This window comes from Mya arenaria, chromosome 2 (assembly GCF_026914265.1).
Source record: "Mya arenaria isolate MELC-2E11 chromosome 2, ASM2691426v1".
NCBI classification, from domain to species: domain Eukaryota; kingdom Metazoa; phylum Mollusca; class Bivalvia; order Myida; family Myidae; genus Mya; species Mya arenaria.
This window is the reverse complement of record NC_069123.1, coordinates 8327796-8352630: the sequence shown is the minus strand read 5'-3', so window position 1 is coordinate 8352630 and position 24835 is coordinate 8327796. Positions and strand designations below refer to the sequence as shown.

General features: G+C 35.2%; 1 protein-coding gene across 3 annotated transcripts; it reads left to right on the top strand.

The window, feature by feature from the left end:
- Positions 1-1348: 1348 nt before the first annotated feature.
- On the top strand, positions 1349-24315 carry LOC128225167 (acidic phospholipase A2 Cc1-PLA2-like). Of its 3 annotated transcripts, XM_052935215.1 has the most exons (6): positions 1354-1419; positions 3608-3667; positions 21041-21101; positions 22414-22558; positions 23145-23269; positions 23789-24315. In XM_052935215.1, exons 3-6 carry the CDS (start codon positions 21047-21049, stop codon positions 23932-23934), a joined length of 471 nt encoding a protein of 156 aa, XP_052791175.1. In that variant the 5' UTR covers positions 1354-1419; positions 3608-3667; positions 21041-21046; the 3' UTR covers positions 23935-24315. The 3 variants fall into 3 exon arrangements, with proteins under 3 accessions (XP_052791176.1, XP_052791175.1, XP_052791174.1); XM_052935216.1 differs by lacking the exon at positions 3608-3667 and having other exon boundaries at positions 1349-1419; XM_052935214.1 differs by lacking the exons at positions 1354-1419; positions 3608-3667 and adding an exon at positions 19044-19094.
- Positions 24316-24835: the final 520 nt, after the last annotated feature.

Genomic DNA, 24835 nt, shown 5'->3' with positions numbered 1-24835 from the left:
AAGCGTATACCGAATATATTGATGATGTGGTAATGTAGTGTAGAAGCGTATACCGAATATATTGATGATGTGGTAATGTAGTGTGGAAGCGTATACCGAATATATTGATGATGTGGTAATGTAGTGTGGAAGCGTATACCGAATATATTGATGATGTGGTAATGTAGTTTAGAAGCGTATACCGAATATATTGATGATGTGGTAATGTAGTGTAGAAGCGTATACCGAATATATTGATGATGTGGTAATGTAGTGAAGAAGCGTATACCGAATATATTGATGATGTGGTAATGTAGTGTAGAAGCGTATACCGAATATATTGATGATGTGGTAATGTAGTGTAGAAGCGTATACCGAATATATTGATGATGTGGTAATGTAGTGTGGAAGCGTATACCGAATATACTGATGGTGTGGTAATGTAGTGTGGAAGCGTATACCGAATATACTGATGATGTGATCATGTAGTGTAGAAGCGTATACCGAATATACTGATGATGTGAAGAAGCGTATACCGAATATACTGATGATGTGAAGAAGCGTATACCGAATATACTGATGATGTGAAGAAGCGTATACCGAATATACTGATGATGTGAAGAAGCGTATATCGTTTATACTGAAAATGAGATCTTGTAGTATTGAAGCGTGCATCGTATATACTGATGATGTGACAATGTAGTCTTACGGATGATTTTTTTATGTTTTGTTATCAATATTGCGCATATTATAAGACTTGAAATGTTTTAAGCTTCAGCTTCTTTAAAGCTTTTTGTTTTACCCTTTACCATGTTAGCCTACAAGTATTATTCATACGTGCATAGTTTAAAGCTACACTCTCAGATTGACCATTTTGACAACATTTTTTTATTTTTGCCTTGGAATGAACATATCTTTGCGTAAAATATCTGGGAACCAGTGATATAAGACTGGTGACAAAATATCAGATCGCATTTTTCATCATTTACGTTCGAAAATTGAAGTTTTGTGGCTAAAGGCGTTACTAACGCCTTAAGAAAAATGATTGAATCAGCATATGACATCAATTTTCGAAAGTATATATGAAAAAAAAACTGCGATGTGATTCTCTGACAGCAGTCTTATAACACTGGTTCTCGGATATGTACGCAACAATTGTCTCATTCTAAGACCAAAAATAAAACAAAAGTTGCCAAACGGTAAATCTGTGAGAGTGCAGCTTTAACCAATCATCGTCAATCCCAGTACTTTGATTCGTGTACACAAGATAGAGATGTATCTGAAGCATTTAAAACTGAACATCCATTCACATGAGCGCGAGGCCAACATACGAATTACTTTCTTTATTTTAGTCTGAATATGTTATTTCAGGGCGGGTGATCTACCTGCACGGTACCATTCCAAATGTAAACAAAAACCCGCCATCTTGGATGAGAAAAGGTATGTTTTTAACTTTTTTTTCAGTTTTTAGAATAAACTTGAAGAAGAAATAAAGTTATGAACCTGCTCCTCACTTTTCCACATCTTTTGGTACGTCGAGTAGAAACTTATTTTTGAACAAAAGTTACATGTGCATGGAAAATGAATCGACGTGAAATGACCACGATTTGACAGTGCATTTTGCTATTTCTCAGTGTTTTTGTCCAAGAAAGTTATTTTATTGGTAAACTCTCAGTTTGAGATGTCCTCAATATATCCAAGAGAGTTAGAGTTGTCTTGTTCAAGGAAGGATCTGCATGCTGCAAGACAACTCTAACTCTCTTGGATATATTGAGGACATCTCAAACTTAATCAAACTTGTATTAACAAAGAACAATTTTCAATTCAACGATGCAAACTCCCTACAGATTTTAGGAACAGCTATGGGCACGAAAATGGCACCGTGCTTTGCATCTTTGTTTATGGGAAAGTTTGAACAAGATTTTCTTAAAAACTGTACCAAAAAACCGTTACTATGGTTGCGTTTTCTTGATGACATTTTCTTCATATGGGAACATTCTGAAGATGAATTAACGGCTTTTCTTCACGATAATAACAAAGTCCACCAAAATTTTAAATTTACAAATAAGTCTCTAAAACATGTGTTTCATTCTTGGATGTCCATATCGAAAAAAAGTCATAAAGGGTGGTTTGGAAACAAGCGTTTTTGAAAAATCAACGAATTGCCACCAATACATAGAATACTCTTCGTGTCATCCAAAAATGTGCAAGGTCGGCATCCCCTACAGCCAGGCTAAACGCTATAGAAGAATAACATCAAGTGATGACCGTTTCCAGGAGGAATGTGATAAACTAAAAACCTATTTTGAAGAACGAAACTATCCAATTTCTGTTATAGATGAAGCTGTTTCGAAAACATTTTCCATCAGTGCAGAGGACGCCTTGCAGCCAAATGTAAAATCATCGGAAAAATACATTATTCCTTTTGTGTGTACTTTTAATTCATCATTACCAAACATTGGTAAAATTATAAACCAATTATAAACCAAGATCTCATTAACTACAAATCAATTGGAGAGCATAACATATATACAGCAGGTTTAGTTGGTACCAAAGTACAATACAAATGTCAAATAATGCATGGTTTTATATACCCAACATTGGACAAGATAAAAACATACAAAATAAATGAACTAGTGTTTTTAAATTTGAAGGATGATTACACCTATATGTGCAAGGTCAGTGAAGATAACTACTCAATTATCACAACTAAGATATAACTGAGTAATTGCCCGAGGTGTTTGGTTGATTTGTTTATAATTGCAGGTTTTTGAAACCTAGAGACGAAAGCGAAATTCTAAATTCCATACTGCATAAGGAGAATCAAATGTAAACGATTTAATTTATATGGAAATACAAATGTGAAAAGCTTTTTTTGTTTATAAGAGTAAAAAACATTTGAAGTTCTTTGTATTACCTTACATGCTTCGAGTTATTATTGCTCGTATATTTCATCAAGATTTCAGTATGTTGAATCAATTGTGTGGCAGACTAAGACTAAATGTTCAGATGAGTAGTCAATAAAAATAGCAGTTATTACAGTCATTGAGCATTTAAAGAAGTAATAACAACAACAGCAACACGAAATGCAATATAAGGATGAATATTTCATTCTTAGCAAAAGAGCCTTCATTAGAGGCGATATATGCACTGTCTTTATTGTAAGTCCAGGTTATATTACGCAAATTCAAACATGTTTTAAGCACCTTTCCTAAATCCCAACTTGACAATTTCCAATCTGACATTTCTGCAGAAATGTTCAATATATTGAGGCACTGTTCTCTCCCACTTAGAGTCATAAACTTTCTAAAATAAACCACACCTTTAAGGTCAATGACATGTTCCCACAGTGTTTGCCTCAAATGATCGATCTTATAACAGTAGTACATGATATGTTCTGGCAGGCTTTCACACATAAGATGACACATTTCACAGTTGCGCGAGTATTGTCTTTTCATAAATGAGGCACTTAAGTTCATTAGCAATGAGCACATCGACAATAGTTTTGGAGAGGCCTTTGCAGCTATCCATAAGTTTGAATATTTCCCCGGTGTGATTATGTTTGGGTGAGCCACCTTGAATTAAGTTTGAGCACAGAGTCGAACACTTTTTGCCTTTCCATTTTCAGCACCTTATTTTGGAGAATACTTTTCAAAGCGTAGAAAGAGGGGAACGTACCGTAGTCCACGTAAGACACTATGTATTTGTATAATGAATATTTCATCAATAAACGAAATACGTCCGGGAGGAAGCCGACAGTCTGTTTGTCACCATGGAGATACTTGACAAGTCTATGGTTAGATATTTCCTTAGCCAAATATTTAGTAGGCAGTCGACATAATTGGCCCAAAATTGTAAGTTTTCTATAGTCTATAAACACTTAGATAGGGTGAATCATCAGCGCACTAAATGCAAATTGGTTATTGGTGTTCAGTTTTATTTTCTGCATATGTTTAATGCAATACCTATGAACTGTTTCGAGCTTTTGTATGTCTGATTTCGAGTAAAAGTACCAAGTCTCGCAACCATACAGAGATTAAGGCAATACGACACTTTTTTTGAAAATGACAAATCAAAAATGACAATTTCAAGTACATATTTTTTCAAAGAATTTAAGATAAATCATGAATTGTCCTGTTCTTCTACAGGTGTTATATATGTTATCAATTGCAAAAAATGTATAAAGCAATATGTTGGTCAGACACAACAAAAATGTAGTCAGAGAATAAACAGTCATACGTTTGATATAAAGCATTTTCCAGATTCATATACAAATGTGTCTGAACATTTTAATGCTCCTGACCACAGTATCAATGATTTTTCTTTTATCCCAATTGATATAATTGAGAACAATTGGAAACGATTATTAAAGGAGAGTAAAATCACAAAATTAATCTAGTTTATAACTGTTTTTAACCTATTTAATGTTGCATAGTTGATACTGGTTTATTGATGTTTGTTTATGCATTTTTGATACGGCGCTGTGCCATAAAAATATTAAAGTGCAGTGCATTTCTTACTGTTTTTTGTCCAAGAATGTAATTTTGCAGGTAAACTTTCCAAATATGTAGTGCCTTTTCACATTTCATGATCAATGGCAAAGTTCGAAATCAAACAAAGCACTACTTTTCAGTAAAATTGTCGTATTTCAATTTTGGCACAGAGAAGTGCTATAAAATATATGATAAAGTGCAGTGCACTTTTTTCCCGTATAACCAAATGACATTGTCGTCGTATCTTTCAAACTGACAATACCCGAAACCTTAATGAGTCATTCCAAACCATTCTTGACGCTAACACACAGTCATAACATGACAAACTTTAACCAGTTAAAAGTTACATTTTAACGTACAGTATACATCCCCTTAGTCTTTGATTATTCTTCCTTCTAACGAGTTAAAAGCACTTGCCATTTCGAAGGGAACCTAAACTTATGACAATTCATGGCAATAATGTGCATTGTACTAGGACATATAAGAACCATTGCCTTCGACATTTATTCATTTTTTTGGACTATTAAAACAATATTATTAAATGTAGTAAATCTTATTTGGGAGTAAGAGTGCATCTTTAAATGATAATTACCCTTGAAAAGTATTGGTCTCCATATCGACTTATGATATCTATAAATTGACTATTTCTGAAATATAATGTACGTAATGGCAGGAATTGATATTACCTTTACTTGTGTGACATGCAGATTACTACCTGCATATTACTATCACCCTGTATAACATTGTACTTATGTATGTTTCCACGAAGTTATTAGAAAAAAAACACATAGCGAAACAGAGTCTCTGTTGTTTTATACCGTTGTTCGTATAACATGGTTGATGCCATGTGATACTGCTTTATTTTGTAAACGGCATAAACAACTGAGGCCCTGCTAAGCATTTATAGACGTACATGTATAGATGGTTATTATTTAACGTACTAACACGTATGATCTCTGCATACTGTCTAATTATTGTAACCGATTACCTATAATTAAAATGTGTTTGATACATATTCTAATCATGTTGCTACATACATGTACGTATAATGTAACATGAGTTAGTAATGAAACGAGTTTAGAGTTGAGTTGAGTGGAGTACCGCAGGGGAGACATTACAAACTGTTTTCATTATCTTCCATTTTCTTGTTCTCTCAATGTTAAATTTTAAAAAGCAAATTTGTCCAAAGTAACTTTGAACTTTCATAGATGACAGTTATAACTCTTTGTCACTTTGTTGAAATTATTTGTCCAAAGCATAACTTAGGAACTGCTGGAATAAATGAAACTGAATGAAGAAACTTTAAACATTGATGGATAACAAATTCAAAGTATGCTCAATACCAGATTTAAGAACTCATGGAATCTCTTGTGCATAGTTATCTTCCATGTTCTTTGATTTTCTTTCATCTACTTTTGTCTGAAGCATCACTTAGCTCCTACTGGAACTTTGAACATTGATAGAAAGCATTGTAATGCTCAACACAGCAGTTTTTACTCTTGTATCATTTTTTTTGCAAAGTTATATCCCATTGTGGTTTTTTTCAAACAAATGTTATCTAAAGCATAACTAGAAAAGGAACTACTTGGGAAACTGAATGGGACTTTGAACATTCACATTGCAATGAGAGTTGTGCACTGCTTTGAAATGGTGACTGTTACACACTTTGCTGAGGAATTAACACACTCCCCTGGTACATTGTTGTACATCGAACGAATTTAATCCAAAACGTAACTTTACAATTGCAAACACTTAGGGATTTGATAGATGACAATGTTTCAGCGTGCACTGACCATTAATAACAACTCTTTGTTCTGTTGTTGCAAAGTTTTCTTTCCTTGTACTTTTTTTTTCTCCAAAAACCTCATATTATATTTATATCAATCTGAAACTAGCATCCTTCTGCATTGTTATCTCCGCTTGTAATTTCCGATATTCTTCTCAAATTTCTAGTGCTTTCGATCCAAGATAAGATTTGCCTTAATGGCTGACATCCGTTTCCTAAAGGGCAGCGCTTTGAAAACAACATTACGTTCATATGTGAGTTGATAATATGAAGAAGCCCATGTAATATATAGTTAATTTAGTGTGTATACATAGAGGATATTTGTTTATTTCAGTGTAAGATATTATTTTATTCCACGAGTGTCATAAAAAAAACATATTTTCACGAGTGGCGAAGCCACGAGTAAAAATATAGGGTTTTTTTATCATCACGAGTAAAATAAAATACGATCTAACACTGATTTTCAGTTTCTTTTATGCTTATTTTCGGATTGTTTTTTTCTTAATTACCCCCTTTTTTGAAAAGGGTTTTATTTACGCCGCAACCCGTGGGGCGCCCCTCAAGCAAAATTATAGCTGTCAACTTTTCTATTTCTGGTTTGTTGAGAAAAAGTTTTCTGCTATTTATTCTTATAGTTTATAATGCGCTCTTTTTTAGTGAAAAGCATTTATGAACAGTAATCAATAAAGTTTTATAAGTGCAAATGTGTTCCAAAAAATAACGAAAACACTTTTATTTTCAGCGGGGCATGAATACATAACCAATTTACTACGCCGCCATTTTATGAATGAAAATTTGGAAGGACAAATGCGGATATTCATTGGATTTTAAACATTTTTCTTAGTTTTAGACTGTTTTTCATTATATATGGATATTCAGTCATCTTACTTCAAAGACCAGTCTGTTTCGCTTGACAATAGGTTTGTTTTCCAGGTAAAGAGTGAATGCCACGCTGATAAAACCCCATATTTCATCGGAAAGCATGAAAGAAAGATCCATACCTGTGACACGGCTCTAGCTTATTAATCGTATTCTTTGTTATATAAATGAAATTGTATATGGAACACATTAAAGTAATGGGCAATCTATTCAGTTTTCAAAAGATGAAGCTTACAATTGATTGTATTTTCATCCTACAGTCTATGATCCATATGGCAAAAACCCTCAGCCAAACCCTGAAATTATACTGCTTTTACGTCGAACTCGAGAAATGTCTCGACAAAACATGAGATCACATTGATGTTTTGAACAAATGACAGTAAATGTTAGTTCAAAGTTTTTAAAAACCATAAAGGTCATGTATAGCGCAGTTAAAGCCGCTACCATATCAATCGGACACATCAACATTCTTCCAGTCAAATATAGCCGAGAAACAGGGGAACCCTATTTCAAGTATATTCTTTTTACTCTACATTTATGGAATTGAAGTCGAGGTGTTAATATTACAATGTTCAAGTTTTATCTTAAAAAATGAGTAGATAAATGTAAATATTAGTATTATCAAATATAATTATATTGTAGGATGTTTGGGGCTCGAAGGCTGAAATATATGAAAATAAGGAAACTTACTGCACCGCTCCGCTATACATAACCCAGCAAACATTTTATATCGGCCCGATTACGGGCCGATATGGAACACTTCATCGGCCCGACATCGGCATTTACATCGGGCCGATGTCGGATGTGCAACACGGCTCGACATCGGGCCGATGTCGGCATATTTGTAATAGCCGACATTTTGCCAGCATGATGCCGAGATCCTTTTTCGTCCCTATTCTCTTACAGCTGGATTGTTATGCTCAATGACAACAGAACATGATAGTTAAACACAAGATGTTGTCTTGGTTAGTCTTCAGAAAGAAAAATAATCATGCAGAGAAAGTCTACCGTAAACCTACAGGCATATTATATACTTAAAAATTTGATCTTACATTTTTTATTATTATTAGTGCTTTAAACATTTAAACAATAGGGTTATCACAGAATGTGGATAATACCCCAGAACAGTATTATCAAAATGTACAAGTTACAATACATATACATGTATATGCCATAATACACACATACTGTCACTGTATAAATAAACAAACAAAATAAGACTTGAAATAAGAGTTATTTCATTGAACAATACTTAAGGTAAAGCTCCTGCATTAAACATAAAGGGTTTTTAACATAATATTGTTTTGTTTTTTCATCCCGGAGTTCCAAGGATGCACTCTGACATCTGTGCCTGCCTCATTTCCCTCCTAATTTCCCTTCCACCTTCTCTGTCCGATGCTCTCCCTATCCAGGCGGCATATGTCTCTCGTACCTGTCCTGTGAGAAACGACGGAATTTCACGACAGCCTCTGGAATAAGTGCATGTACTTTTAATACATAGGTAGAAATAATAAGTTTTTTCAGGATACGGGTATTACAAAATGCATTTTCAAGGAATTTGGTATTCTTAATTTTTAAATTTTTGTTAAAAGTGATTTTTTTTCTATTTGTATTCAATTTGCCTACACTCCTTCGCATATTTCTGGGGGATTATATACTTGAACTATGCTTGTAAACAAATGTTAAAAACGGTTTATACCTGTATAGATGTCGCAACTGTCTGGGGATCTTGTAGTAACTGTTGTGATGCTTGCAGAACAGTTCTGTCATTGCCACTGTCACCTTCAAATGCCTTGGTTGTGTTGTCACTGACATTTATTCATCCTCATCTGATTAAAACACTCTTCCTCTGAAAATGCATCACATTTTGTTACAGTAACAAATGCATTAATCGGCTATCCTGATCATTTCTCCCCTTTATGTAAATTTAAAGGTTGGTATAGTCAACCTGCTTTTTTTAAGTGTGAAATAGCCTTAATCACCTGCTTTTTATCAATACCTTCGATCTTCATTCATTAACAGATGTATCATAAATTAATTTGCTTCACAAAAATTATATGAATGCACACCATGACAGACTGATTGTAACTAACATACATGTAGTATGAATAAGTTCAGTATAAATGGTTACATTGGGACGTAAAGACATGCCTCCCCTATGCTGGTCTTTATTCCTCATTTTCAATTTGCAGTTGTCCGCTCTCTGCAACTTCGATCTTTCCACAATATACGATACTGTAAATTAAAATGTGTCAATTATGATTCATAATTGATAACAAAATGTTCATTTTAAGTTGGTCTAAAATGAAAGCGGATAAATTAATCGTTCAAACCCAACCAAATCATTCATGTAATACTTTGCTTTTGTGTGCACATGCTACCTAAATGTTGATTTTAATCAAACTCATAAAACAACAAAGAAAACTAGTCAGGAAAATATATTACTCGAATTCCTTTTCAACATATTAACTCGAAATAAAAGTATTTATAACTTTCGAGAATAAAACTATAGATTAACAGAATAGTACTATAATAATTCCTTATATTCATGCGCTCAACAACGATTCAAATAGTATTTACCATTGATTAAAACCAAAAATATGATTTGACTTTCATCATCTTTTTAAAATGGCACAAATACCGCAGTGAATATAAAACTAAATAATTTCATAGATAAAAATCAAATAAACATGAACTGAATTTTTTAGTTACAGAATTAATTTAAAAAAAAAAAACAATATAAACTTAAGTTGGTTCTATTACTTAATGATAATGACTTTAAATATTTATTAATCGCCAGGTAAATGAACTGCAAGTGAAAGTTGCAACATATGCATTGCTCTCCCTTGAAGCAATACCACATATACATTGGCCCAATGTCGGCCCGATATTGATATATTTATAAAAGGTTTTTTGTCCATGAAAAAATAAAAGCTATTGTTTATGTAATTATGTTTAAACATTCAAATTTAAATCAGATAGTATTATTACGCATACAATTTTTCAGTCAATATGCCTATATCGGGCCGATGTCGGGCCGATATCGGCAAACACTGGCCGATATGCCGATATTCAGCCGACATCGGCCCGATATGTTTGCTGGGAATATGGTTATATGATCAGTGTGTGTATACCACGTGATAAGTTACGTCATAAATGCCATGCCGGAAGGCAACATTTTGCTTAAAATGAAGATAACTTTTATTTTACTACACCATTTTAAATAAAATAAAGGGCAGTCTACGCCTCTTAAAGAGACCCGCCTTTGTTTTATTACAGGAGTTTGATAAGGTGATTAGTTTCATCAAACACTTCGACAAACCTGTTTCCAAAATAATGTTTTGACAGTGCTCCGTCAGACGGCCGTATTGTGAAAAGGTTTGTCGAAGTGTTTTAAGAAACTATACTCTCAATCAAACTATGGTAAAAGACCGAAGGCAGGACTCCATAAGAGGCGTAGACTGCGCTATGATTCATTGAAAATGGTGAAGAAATAGTGAAGTTATCTTTGTTTAAAGTCTTCATTCGAAGCAAAATATTGCTCTCCGACGTAGCATTTATGACGCAATTTATCACGTTATCACTGATCATATTTTAGGTAAAGTCTCTATGAGTTTGGCCACTTAAGGCGGCTCTTGCGCCACTAAGCTCTTGCGCAAGACGTTAGTATGACTTGCAATGACACCCCTGATTCCTCAATGTATATATTAGCTTTTGATTCCAACATTTTTAAGTGGAATGCTAATAGTAATGGTGTTAACGAGTTCATCTGAATGTTGTATGCAGACGGACTTCGTTCACATAATAGAATTCTAGTCCTTCAGTATTACTGAACTTCGCGTTTCAATGTTTGAAAGCACTGAAAGGTCATTTCTTTTTGCACCGCAAAAATCTCAAAGTGCATTTCGAATTAAGTACAACATATACGGTATTTCAATCGACTACACACATCAAAGAAACCCCGTCTTCCGCCGTTAGCGATTTGACGTTTTCTTTAAGTATCACGTGACATTGACTACTGAAGAGCCGGGATTATTGCAACGCAAAGCATCTATACATGTAACGTTTGCCTTGGTTTTACATCAACTGACCAAAACTGTAGCTTAAAATAACGATCGCAGCAACAACATGTAGTTATTGCATTTGAACAATTTAACCAATCAATTAAATCGAAGGTTAAATTACGCTCGCAAGAATGATGAACGAAACGCTTTGAATGGCTAAACGTTACTGTCCGATGCCGCTGTTGAGGCAGTAAAATTAATGGTCTCTTTGGTGCAAAATTGTTTTCCAATCCTTCTTTTTTTAACTGATGAAGGAGCACGTTTATCGAAGTTTATTTGCAAAAAAAATAGTATTATTTATTTATCGACATATATTTGGCATAAATGTTCAATGACTTTATATTCATAAAATTTAAAAACATTGATTTAACACAGTGTTTCAAGCGTCTGAACCTGTTCTCTCATTCCAATTCTGTGGCGTCCAATGGTGGCAATTCTCGGCGATCCATTGCGCTCAGTTTCCGCTCCTTTATGACCTTCTGGGCATGGTAATGCGCGTCCACCTTGTGTGCCGCATCAGTCAACTTCCGACCAAAACGCCTGTAACGTATTGAACGATAAAACGCATTTATTTTAAACACTTGCGCTGCGATAAGTTATTGAACTGGAATCATCTACACTGTTTACGTGACATTAATTTAAGAAGATAATGAAAGTGATGTTTTTATTCGTGCTGATTTTACATACAAGTGATTTTTAACATGTCAGGGTGAGGAATCAAATGACCTATATGGGGTCCTCACATTGGTCACCACGGGTTACAACAGATGTAAAAAACACGTAAGCGACGTTAATTTCTGAAAAAAATGAACATATTTAGCCTTTAAAAGACTATGCTACTTTCTGTTTCTACACGTGTGAAATATTTTGGATTTGCTTGCAGTATTTTAATGATGCAATCCTTGGCACAAAATTTCAACCTGACGGAATTTTATAGAACGATGCAACGCTGAAGATTTGATTGTGACCCGTGGTGACCCATTTGAAAACCCCTTTGAATTCACGTTATTCATCACCCTGGTGTTATCTATTTAACTATTTGTTTTTGTTAGTTATGCTCATTAAATTGGAGATCGCTGTAAAGGTGACAACAGGGATTGGGGAAAAGAAAATGTATACATGTAGTTCTATTTCACGCTCGTCGGTTGGTTTTTGAAATAAAACGTTGGATTATATCTCGATAATTTTACTGTTTTTTTAAAAAAAACGTATAAATATAGAAAGATAATTCGACAAATTTCTCAGATTCTCACCCGTTTCATTGTAAATTGGTAACATTAACGCATGCGATGTCGGGAAGAAAATGTGATGACATCATTTATTTCGTTCCTGGTATTACATTATTTTGGTTAAATTCGCTCGGTTTTCGAATTAAATCTCAGATGTTGTTTTTTGTTAGATTATAAGCATGAACTAAAAGGCAAAAAAAAATGTTTGTTTTAGTTTAAGATTACAATATATGTCACCTCGTGAACGCCAAAAGTAAATACTTCACTCGTGGTAAAGTCATTCATGAAATATTACTTTCTGTGCTCACTCGATGAAATAGTATGCATGTCTTAAACTAAAACACACACTTTCCTCTATATATTAAACAATCACCATCCCTGACCGTTACTGTCGCCTATAGATTGCCGCGGAAGTATGCAACGTCAAATCTAAAACTCAGATTTTTTGCTCTTCAAATATTGAGAGACCTCTTGAAATAATAAGAGACCTCGTCAAATGATTTGAAAACCTCTTCAAATCAATTGAAGATCGTTTTAATTGATTTGAAGAGGTCTGTAAATGTATGTTGCTACCATTATATACTTATTGCTAGCAACAATTCAATTGTTGCTCTCACTTATTGGAGTATAGGTCTTTTCAAATCAATTGAAGATAACTCTAAAACATTTAATAAGGGCAACAAATGATTTTAAGATAGCTCTAATTCTAACAAATCCGTACTTATCCATAATTAATTTGATCATAGCTCTTATTCTATTTTTAATCTCTATAATTCAAAAGTTGAGAGCGTTAAGACGGCTAGATTTATAACATAACAATATGATTTGAAGAGATCTCTGATAATAGAGGTCTCTAATATATTTCAGAGCTCTACAATTCTATTACAGATGTTTTCAATTTAGTTGATTTGGAGATATCTCCAATTGAATTGTAGAGCTCTTCAAATGCTATCATATATATAATTGAAACCCTCTTTAATTGAATTGAAGTGGTCTCTAATTATTTGAAGAGCGCATCGAATATTTGAGATTATGTATATTTGGCGTTCCAAACATATAGGCCACCCGTACTGATAATTTTATGGTGTCCATCAAAGATGCCAGGTGAGCTATTGTGAGCTGGGCGCATATTCACAAACATCCTCAGTCTGAATTTGAGACTCGTATTTTGAGCTGCGCCCTTAACCACTAACATTCTCAGTCTGTGTTTGAGACTCGTATTGTGAACTGGGTCCATATTCAATAACCACCTAAGTCTGAGTTTGAGACTCGTATTGTTAAATGGGCCTATATTCACTAACATCCAGAGTCTGAGTTTGAGCTTGGCTCATATTCGCTATCATCCAGCGTCTGAGTTTGAGAATCGTATTGTGAGCTGGGCCCATATTCACTAACATCCCGAGTCTGAGTTTGAGACTCGTATTGTGAGCTGGGCCCATATTCACTAACATCCCGAGTCTGAGTTTGAGCTTGGCTCATATTCGCTATCATCCTGCGTCTGAGTTTGAGAATCGTATTGTGAGCTGGGCCCATATTCACTAACATCCCGAGTCTGAGTTTGAGACTCGTGTTGTGAGCTGGGCCCATATTCACTAACATCCCGAGTCTGAGTTTGAGACTCGTATTGTGAGCTGGGCCCATATTCACTAACATCCAGAGTCTGAGTCTGAGTTTGAGACTCGTATTGTGAGCTGGGCCCATATTCACTAACATCCAGAGTCTGAGTCTGAGTTTGAGACTCGTATTGTGAGCTGGGCCCATATTCACTAACATCCTTAGTCTGAGTCTGAGTTTGAGACTCGTATTGTGAGCTGGGCCCATATTCACTAACATCCCGAGTCTGAGTTTGAGACTCGTATTGTGAGCTGGGCCCATATTCACTAACATCCAGAGTCTGAGTCTGAGTTTGAGACTCGTATTGTGAGCTGCGCCCTTAACCACTAACATTCTCAGTCCGTGTTTGAGACTCGTATTGTGAACTGGGCCCATATTCAATAGCATCCAGAGTCTGAGTTTGAGCTGTACCCATATTCACTAGCATCCCAAGTCCGACTTTGAGCTTGGTCCATATTAACTAACATCCTGAGTCTGAGTTTGGGCTGGGCCCATATTCACTAACATCTTAAGTCTGAGTTTGATTCTCAGACTCAGAACAACGAATCCTTAAATATTAAACATTGCCTGTTAGACATGTTTTTTTCGCGGCGTATGACCATTTTACCAGTATAACTAGTATTACTTTTATATCTCAAATTATAAAGTACAACGAAGACTTGCATTTTTGAGTCTTAAGTCTCAAAATCAGACTCGAGACGTTATGCCTTATGGGTTTGTAGCGCCAAAGTGTCACAGTAGATTTGAAAGATGAAAACACATAATATTCGCAAATTAAATTTGTATCTTGTTTTAGGTTTGTTATTCAGCTAGCATGATACATGTGTCCTTTCGTTAAGATTTTTTCGCGAGCTAAGGGACTTTTATGAAAGAAGAATTTATCAGATTTTGGTAAAAATAGTATTGCATTTTTTTTCACAAAAGTGTTTAAAGATTAGGTTTAAATTGTCCAATCCCCAATATATTGTATATACTATGTTGTATATTGGCTTTCTGGTGATAGCTTCTATTTTAAAGTGACACTTTTATTCAAAATCAATACATACACATGTATAACAAACATCAATTTTGACAGATAAACCTTAAACTACTTACTAAATAATGCATTTATGGAAAAATATTAAATCATGATAACAAGATTGTAACCATGTGTTTAATAGCAGAACGCGTTAAAATATTAAATGATTGGTGAATGCTAAAAGAGTACTGTGGTGTACTTTATTTAGTCTCATAAGGTAGAAATTCCGTGTTTTATGCTCATTTCTTTCACATTAAACTCGGTAACCTTCATAAGAACCATTGTTTTCGACATGTATTCATCATTTTTAAATATTAAAAAATTGTATTAAATGTAGTAAATATTATTTGAGAGTAAGAGTGCATCTTTAACAAAACCATTTGCATTTCTGTAACTAGGACATAATAAAATTACGCTATTCTGCTCTATTTGAGTCATTATCTTTCTTTTTTGCAAACTATCATCAAGAAGCTGCAAAACGTTGTGAATTGGGAAGTCTGAAGCATTTCGCCACACTATTATATTGAAATTGTCGAAAGAATTTACCAGAAAAATACAAAAAATAAAATTTTATTAAATCTCCTCCAAAATGTTTATTCGTTCAAATTTTCTAAACTCATTATTTCACCAAATATGTTTTAAAAGAATGAAGGTTTTAGCTCTTAAAACATATTCCACCTGAAAGATAAACTTTGGAACAGTTTGCAGGGGCGGTTCCAGGATTCGACGTTTGAGGGGGCGTTACTTAGGAGCGATACCTTTTGACTTGCGCCCGTCCCTCAGAACCGAAATTTATTTTGTTAAATGTGTTGGCAGGGGGTTAAGGGTTACTTCCCGAAGAAATGAGGGGGGGGGGGGCGTCAGGTGTTCCCTCTCCCCTGGATCCGCTAGTGTGTTTTTGGGGGCCTTTCCAACCCACTTCTGAGTTATGGAAGGCCCTTAAACTATTTGACAATTAAAAAATATAATTTAAAGTGAAATTCTTATGAGAAATTATTAAACGTTTACATTGAATATATTTTTTTATTCTTTTTTATCAAAAAAAACAAACAAAATGTTTTTTATCTTTACATATTAAATGCAAGTGATTATAATTCACTGTTGTGTAAGAAAGTGTGCACATGAGGCAATCTGCGTTTTTATCCCTCGGGCTTTCGCATTTAGAATATAACATGCTTGGTTAAGATTTCAAGTAATTTGATTCATCTGTCACACACTTGTCTGATATATACAAATATCATTAATCGTAAACCGGATTGTTTGTCAAAAAAGTAGCTGGCGTATATATATATATATAGGGTCATATAGTAAAATAGACAAAACATTGTGAATTGTAAAATTATTTCATTTAAAGGGCCACATAGTGAAATAGACAACATATTGTGAAATGTAAAATAATTTCATTTAAAGGGCCACATAGTGAAATAGACAACATATTGTAAAATGTAAAATAATTTCATTTAAAGGGCCACATAGTGAAATAGACAACATATTGTAAAATGTAAAATAATTTCATTTAAAGGGCCACATAGTGAAATAGACAACATATTGTGAAATGTAAAATAATTTCATTTAAAGGGCCACATAGTGAAATAGACAACATATTGTGAAATGTAAAATAATTTCATTTAAAGGGTCACATAGTGAAATAGACAACATATTGTGAAATGTAAAATAATTTCATTTAAAGGGCCACATAGTGAAATAGACAACATATTGTGAAATGTAAAATAATTTCATTTAAAGGGCCACATAGTGAAATAGACAACATATTGGGAAATGTAAAATAATTTCATTTAAAGGGCCACATAGTGAAATAGACAACATATTGTGAAATGTAAAATAATTTCATTTAAAGGGCCACATAGTGAAATAGACAACATATTGTGAAATGTAAAATAATTTCATTTAAAGGGCCACATAGTGAAATAGACAACATATTGTGAAATGTAAAATAATTTCATTTAAAGGGCCACATAGTGAAATAGACAACATATTGTAAAATGTAAAATAATTTCATTTAAAGGGCCACATAGTGAAATAGACAACATATTGTAACATGCAAAAATACTTCATTCAAAGGGCCACATAGTAAAACAGACAGCACATTGTGAAATGTAAAATTATTTCATTTAAAGGGCCACAAAGTGAAATAGACAACACATTGTAAAGTGTTAAAATTATTTCATTTAGAGGGACTGTACACAAGATTGGCACCAAAATAAGGTTTTTTTTATTCTGTAACGAATCTCAGGACAATTATTTAATAAAATGTTTTACTCTTTGATATCATAATTGTGAAAACAAAATGTATAAAAAGAATCGAGCCGGAGACCGGGTTCGAACCGGGGTCACAACAATTGCACTAGAGGTCGTATCCACTGTGCTACGAAAGCTTTAACTTGCCGAATGGAATATTTAAACTATATACGTAACTTGGTAATATCACGTGATAACATCGACTAGCCAATCACGCATAAGGAATGAATTATACTAGGTAGACATACCAAGTTATCTTTTTTAATGGAAATATACCAAAAAACTGCGAAAAATAAATCAATTGTAAACTATGTGGTACTTCAGTTAGTAAGTTTCAATGCATTGTACACATCGATACCAAGTTTATGTCAGTTTTCGACAAGTTTCTCTTTTTTTACGCTATTTCATCATACGGAGTACAGCCCCTTTCAAGGACCACATAGTGAAATGAACAACACATTGTAAAATGTAAAATTATTTCATTAAAAGCTGCACTCTCACAGATTGAGCGTTTGGAAAACTTTTTTTTATTTTTTTGTCTTGGAACGAGCTATTTTTTGCGAACATTCATGGAAACCAGTTATATAAGACTGCTGACAAAAAATAAGTTCGCAGATTTTTATATTTAAGTTCGAAAATTGATGCTTTATGCATTTTTTTAAACCGTTAGTAACGGTTTAAGCCATAAAACATTAATTAAACAGAAATATGAACATCTGCGATCTGATCTTTTGTCAGCAGTCTTATATCATTGGTTTGCAGATATTTACGCAAAAAAATGCTCTTTCCAAAACAAAAAATAAAAAAAGTTGTAAAAATGGTAAATCTGTGAGATTGCAGCTTTAAAGGGCCACATAGTGAAATAGACAGCTCATTATTTCATTTTGAAGGCCACATAGTGAAATAGACAACACTTTGTAAAATGTAAAAAATATTTCCTTTTAAGGGCAACATAGTGAAATAAACAGTACATTCTAAAATGTAAAAACTATTTCATTTAAAGGGCCACATATGTGTTGAGATAAACGAATCATTTCTCACTTTAGGTCTCAAAATGATATACATGTAATTAAAGTGATACTCGCATTCAAAATCAATACACTTATAAGAAACATAAATTTTGATTGATAAACCTTTAACTAGTTACTAAATAATGCATTTGTGGAAAATATTAATACTGATAATAAGTTTACAACTGTGCATTTGATAACTGAAAACGCAAAAATATTAAATGACTGATTGGCCCTTAAAGATTTACAGTAAACTATCGTCTCATATAAGGTAGAAATACCATGGTTTCTGCTCTTTTTTCAAATCAAACACAGTATCCTTCATAAAAAACATTGTTTTCGATAATTATTTATCCTTTTCGGTAATTTAAAACAATTGTATTCATTGTGGTACATCTCATTTGGGAGAGAGAATGCATATTTAAACATTTCCGACACAAACAGGTAGCCGATTGATGGCCGTGTGTTTTTTCAACAAAACTCGAGTGCATCTGCACTTGAAATTAAACTTTAATGAACACGAATTCAATTCATAAGTATACTTCATTGTAAATAACCAATCAAAGTAAAATCGAAATGATCAGTCTTCGCTTGTTACTTCAATGATAACTTATCTTAACATCGTAAAGGCGGAAGTTTGGGGGAGCATAGTGACCCCTCGGGGCGTATCATGACGTCTGATTTAGATCATAAAGAAAAATGGCGGTTTTGTAAAGTAAACACACATCTATGCTACCTGTTTATGGATAATGTCAGGAGAAGGGTATGTGTTAACCTTTTTTATCTTTTTGGAATATTAACATATGTATAAATGTGTACCGGTAATATCTATTATCCCCGTTTCAAACAAGCGTTATGATTACGTATAGCGCGTTAACGCGATATCATTTGCTATAAGATGGTCTTACTCATCGCTTATACGTAAATATATTAAACATAATAAAAATCGAGTACTTTTTACATTTCCTTCTTGTTGTTAAAACTATCTGAAGTTTTATTTATTTTTTAAATTCATTATGACAAAAAAGAAAAATGAAACAAGCACGTGAATACGAACCTTTGATAATTATTCTTATGATTGAGAAAGGTGCATTGTTTGTTGCGGGTGGGGTCAATATCGATACATGGAAATGAAACACTGATCAAATTGGGCGGCGGCGTCCATTTTGTTAATAATTATGCCCTTAAATGTGGGTATACTAAAATATCACCACCCGTCCGTACGTGTGGACAACGCAGGGGTGTTTAGGGGCGGGGGGTCATTAGAAGGAGTTTATTTGGTTATGTTTATCTATTGAAAACCCACATAAAATACACGTTTTAGGGAGGTTAAAAACACATATACAAACAATGCTGGAGCGTCCGTCTGTGCGTCCATATTTCCTTTGTTATGCAAGAGGAGTTTTTGAAACAACATGACACATATGTTCGGCACATAAATGCGACGAATTGCGTGCAAGACTTTCTTCCTATCATGAAAGGTCAGGGTCAATTCTTATAGTATATGCTTCTTACATGCACATGTAGAATAGGTGGCCATTCCGGGGCTGTAACTTTGTCATGCACGTGTAACTAACATGGCACAGATGTTCGACACATTAATGTAAAGGCGACGTGCTCATGTCGGGGGCTGTAACTTTTTCATGCACGTGTAACTAACATGGCACAGATGTTCGACACATTAATGTAAAGGCGACGTGCTCATGTCGGGGGCTGTAACTTTTTCATGCACGTGTAACTAACATGGCACAGATGTTCGACACATTAATGTAAAGGCGACGTGCTCATGTCGGGGGCTGTAACTTTGTCATGCACGTGTAACTAGCATGGCACAGATGTTCGACACATTAATGTAAAGGCGACGTGCTCATGTCGGGGGCTGTAACTTTGTCATGCACGTGTAACTAGCATGGCACAGATGTTCGACACATTAATGTAAAGGCGACGTGCTCATGTCGGGGGCTGTAGCTTTGTCATGCACGTGTAACTAACATGGCACAGATGTTCGACACATTAATGTAAAGGCGACGTGCTCATGTCGGGGGCTGTAGCTTTGTCATGCACGTGTAACTAACATGGCACTGATGTGCCGCACATCAATGTAAAGGCGACGAGTTGCGTGTACGACCGACTTCCAAACATCAAAGGTCAAGGTCAATCCTAATAGCGTATGCTACTAATATGCACATGTAAAATTGGTGGTCATGTCGCGGCTGCAACTCCTGGTCCTTAGGCGACGATGAATTAATTGCTAGATTTTCATCCCCGCCCGCCCCCTGTTTTCCCGCCGTCCATAAAATTGTATTGACCCAAATGAAAATATTTAACTAGGGTCTGTATTTTTCGTATCGGTCCGGTACTGTCTGGGAACTGCGTTTACTCATAAACTCAGTGTCAATGTATAACATTCAAGGCAAATTGTTACGACCGTGTGTGTGGTTCGTCAAGAAACACATGTATATGGCCCCTTATGCAATAAGAAAGAACATGAACACATATTCAACTGTGAATAAGTCATCTAAGAAAAAGAAAAAAAATGTCACTCCGCCCCAATATAAAAAGTTGATGAAAATCTAGCAATTAATTAATTTTGCCATGATGCTGCATATTTGGTTATAGTTACGGTTATTTCTGTCCCAACGTTGATCTGCCTAGCACTTCATGGGGCATTCGTCACTTAGACCAACACTTATGTTCTATCTATTTCAGATTACAATGTTACGGCTGACTGTCTTTTTCCTGGTCATCTTTGGCCTCCTAGCCCAATTCGGTATGTGATATAGAGTACGTAAAGGAAACAACAAACATAATGTTATAAGCACAAGCGGATCCAGGGGTGAGGGTGCACTCCCCCCCCCCCCGGAAAGTTACTTTTTATTGCAATATTGAAGAAAAGGAGTACAGAAATACGCCAAAAATGCACCATTTCGGACTGCATTGTTAAAAAAATATTCGGGGAGTATCCCCAAACCTCGTTTCACCAAATTTATTTCGGTCCTGAGGGAGTGGTGCAAGTCAAAAGCTTACGCCCATAAATTACACCCCCTCTAATATCAAATCTTCGACCCGCCTCTGATATTTTTGTTCTTGATAACCTAACCGTCTTGTTTATGGTCTAGGTCGTTGTCTAGGATATTCGGAACTCCTCGGCCATTTTCCATCGAAAACAACCTCAGATGTATGGACGGTTTACACTGTCAGAAATCTAAACATTTAATTACGCTGCATGTAGATCGCGTAGTAATTTCAATTTAATAGTAAAACTTAATGACTTTACCCTGATGAATCATATTTGTTTATGCAATAATGTACTTCAATTGCAATCAGTAAGGACTTAGTGATATACATTATACGTTAAAAACTACAATTCATTTAGGCATGTACTATTATTTGAAACGAATTACCTCCACTGCTGTACCGGCGTATATCCGAGGTTGTTTTCGATGGAAAATGGTCGAGGAGTACCGAATTGTTTTCAGTTATGACCATGCCATTGATCACTCGAGGGCTGTTACAGGGACAATTATTTTTGCAACCTCTAGAACAAGATTGTATTTCCCCGGGCATGCAACCTTCTTTAGCCGTGTGTTGTTGTGCCGCCTGGACAAGTTCGGGGAGATAACCATGCAGCAACCCTCCCGCAGCCCCCCCCCCCCCCCACACACACACACCTTCCCGGACTTTAACGGCTATGGGAAGTACGGCGGCTTTGGTGGTTGTGGAGATACCAAATAAATATACAGTCGAAACCCGCTATGTCGAACTCTGTTATCTCGATGTTCTGGTTATGTCGATCTTTTTTTCAAATGTGTTTATTTTAGTTACATATATATACACTTTTTGCGTTTTGGTTATACCGACTGTTTCTTGTCTCGAAGTATTTTCTGAGGTCCAAACGACTTCGACATAGCGAGTTTTAACTGTATTTGTTGTAACATCCTACGGCCGAATGCACCGCCCATGGGCGAATTTAAGGAGATGGTTATACTCAAAACCTCCCGCAACCCCATGAACTTTAACGGAAACTACTGCGGAATTGTCTGATGTGAATTGTATAAGGTTTATTGATATATCTATTTTAGCGTTCTGTGGCCGAGTGCGGCGGCGCCTGGACGAGTTCGGGGAAATGATAATGCTTACCACCTCACGCAGCCCAATGGATTTTAACGGCTATGGGAATTTCTGCGGCTACGGCGGAAGTGGCGACCCCGTGGACCCCATTGATCAGTAAGTGACCTTGGAACACTTTTGAAAAATCTATTTTGTCTATTAGTATAGTCTTCATGGCAAAAATTAATGTTGCTGTTATCTAAAATAAAAAGCATAATATTATGACGAAATTATTAGTTGTGTGTAACCTTCGCACATTATTGCGTCCCTTTGTTTTGGTTACGCCGTTACAATTGTACTGGTGGGTAAAAAAGATGATTCATCTACTCTCTTTGGTTACAGTTTGATATTTTGATCAGGGGTGGATCCTGGATTCGACGTTAGAAGGGGCGTAACTTAGGGGCGTACCCCTTTTACTTGCGTCTCGCCCTCAGAAACGAAATTTAGTTGGTTTAAAATGTTGGCATGGAGGAGGGGGATTCCTCCCCCGAGAAAATTTTAAGAATTTCTAGTCCGAAATGGTGCATTTTGGGCGTATTATTTTATTACTTTTCTTCCCCTATATTGAGATAAAAAGTTAACTTACACGAATTTATGGGAGGGGGGGGGGGCGGATGCTCCCCCTGAATCAGCTCGTGTTGAACATAGTTACATCCAATGTGTTCAAATTATTCTGATCATAGTTACATCCAATACGTTCCAGGTGCTGTAAGGTGCACGATAATTGCTACCAGAGGTTGAACCGCAAAGAGTGTGACGCCCTGCTCAAGTACCGCGTCTACACCACAGAGTACAAGTGGTCATTCAAGGATGGGACCATCATATGCAGTAGGTGCACTCTTCCGGTTGATTATGTTATAAAACCATGTGTTTATAAAGCATTTCTTACGGATGGCGGATCCGTGTTCTAGTGGTTACACACTTGACTGTCAATCCTGGGTCGCAGGTTTGATTGTCCAGGCCGGATCACTTAATACATGTTAATTGGGGTCCCGTGTGACAGTGCTATACACTGGTGCACCTTAAAGAAAGGGTAGCACTTACGAAGGCTACATTCTGTCTGTCCACTATGCTCCAAAAACCTTAAAGGACTAATAAATCTTAACGGAGCACTCGCCGAATGGGCAAGCCCGAGTGCGAGTATATATAAGCTTACACAACATTTCTTACGATTGAAGGGAAAATGTTTATAAAGACAGTATAACGGTTTTCTTGCAAACAAAAGCATACCGTAATTGTCACGATAGTGGCCATATTCTTGTCTTCTGGCATACGTTGACAGTCCGAGTGATTGTCCGACACTTTTATACGACACTTTTGTATTTCTTAACCTTTTTTTATTTTCAGACGAGTTGGACTCATGCGCGCACGAGCTGTGCGAGTGTGACCGCGTGGCCGCCACGTGCTTCGGGGAGCACGAGCAACTGTACGACCCGGAAAATAAACATAACGCGCTGCTGTTCGGAATCAAGCAGGTCATTTCGAAACTATAAAGAGGGCAATAGCGGCCACCTGGGAACAGCTATTTATTTTTGTGTTAAAATTTGATACTGTTATAAATGTATAAGTTTTCCAAATTGAGATTATATGACCTCAAAATTGTACTACCGATGTTTTTCATAAATATGAACTTTGTACTGTCTGAGAATCTATAGACGGTACAAAGTGCATATTTATGGAAAAAACAAACAATATTTTTTCACATTTTTGTTATCGTTAGTTTTATTTTGAAACTAAAAGATTTTATTTTTATTTTTGAAAAAAAATAATTTTGAGTTTGAAAATCCAGTGCAAGTAGAAAGAAGAGCCGTGAGAATTCAGCATTGGATATTTGTACATCACTTAAAGACAACAATAAAAAAATTAAAGATTTTTGTTAACCGTTTGTTTGAAAATGGATTACCTTCTTTTATATTGTTTAAAATCGAATAATCTATATATTTGAAGTGTCGTTTTCCCTCTTTTCCTAAAAGCTGCACTTTCACAGATTTTTTTGTTTTGGCAACATGTTTTAATTTTTGTCTTTTTTAGTAAAACCTGGAAATCAGTGATATAAGACTTCTTGCAAAATGTCAGATCGCAGTTTTTCATATTTACGTTCATAGATTGATGTTTTATAGTTAAAAGCGTTACTAACGCTTTAAGAAGAATGCAATTTTACTATTAGGCAGTCTTACAAATATTTGAGATCTGACCTATTGTGAATTATCTAATATGACTGAATTGAAATGCTTGTCTTCCAGTCCGCTCAGAATCATTTTATATTATACATTCGTACATTGTGTATTGATTTCTTGCGTATATTGAACTGAATAAATATGTTTAAACTAAGGCATCGATGCCCAAATCAGCCGATTCTGAGACATATACTTTTAAAAGTGTCAAAAATTTAAT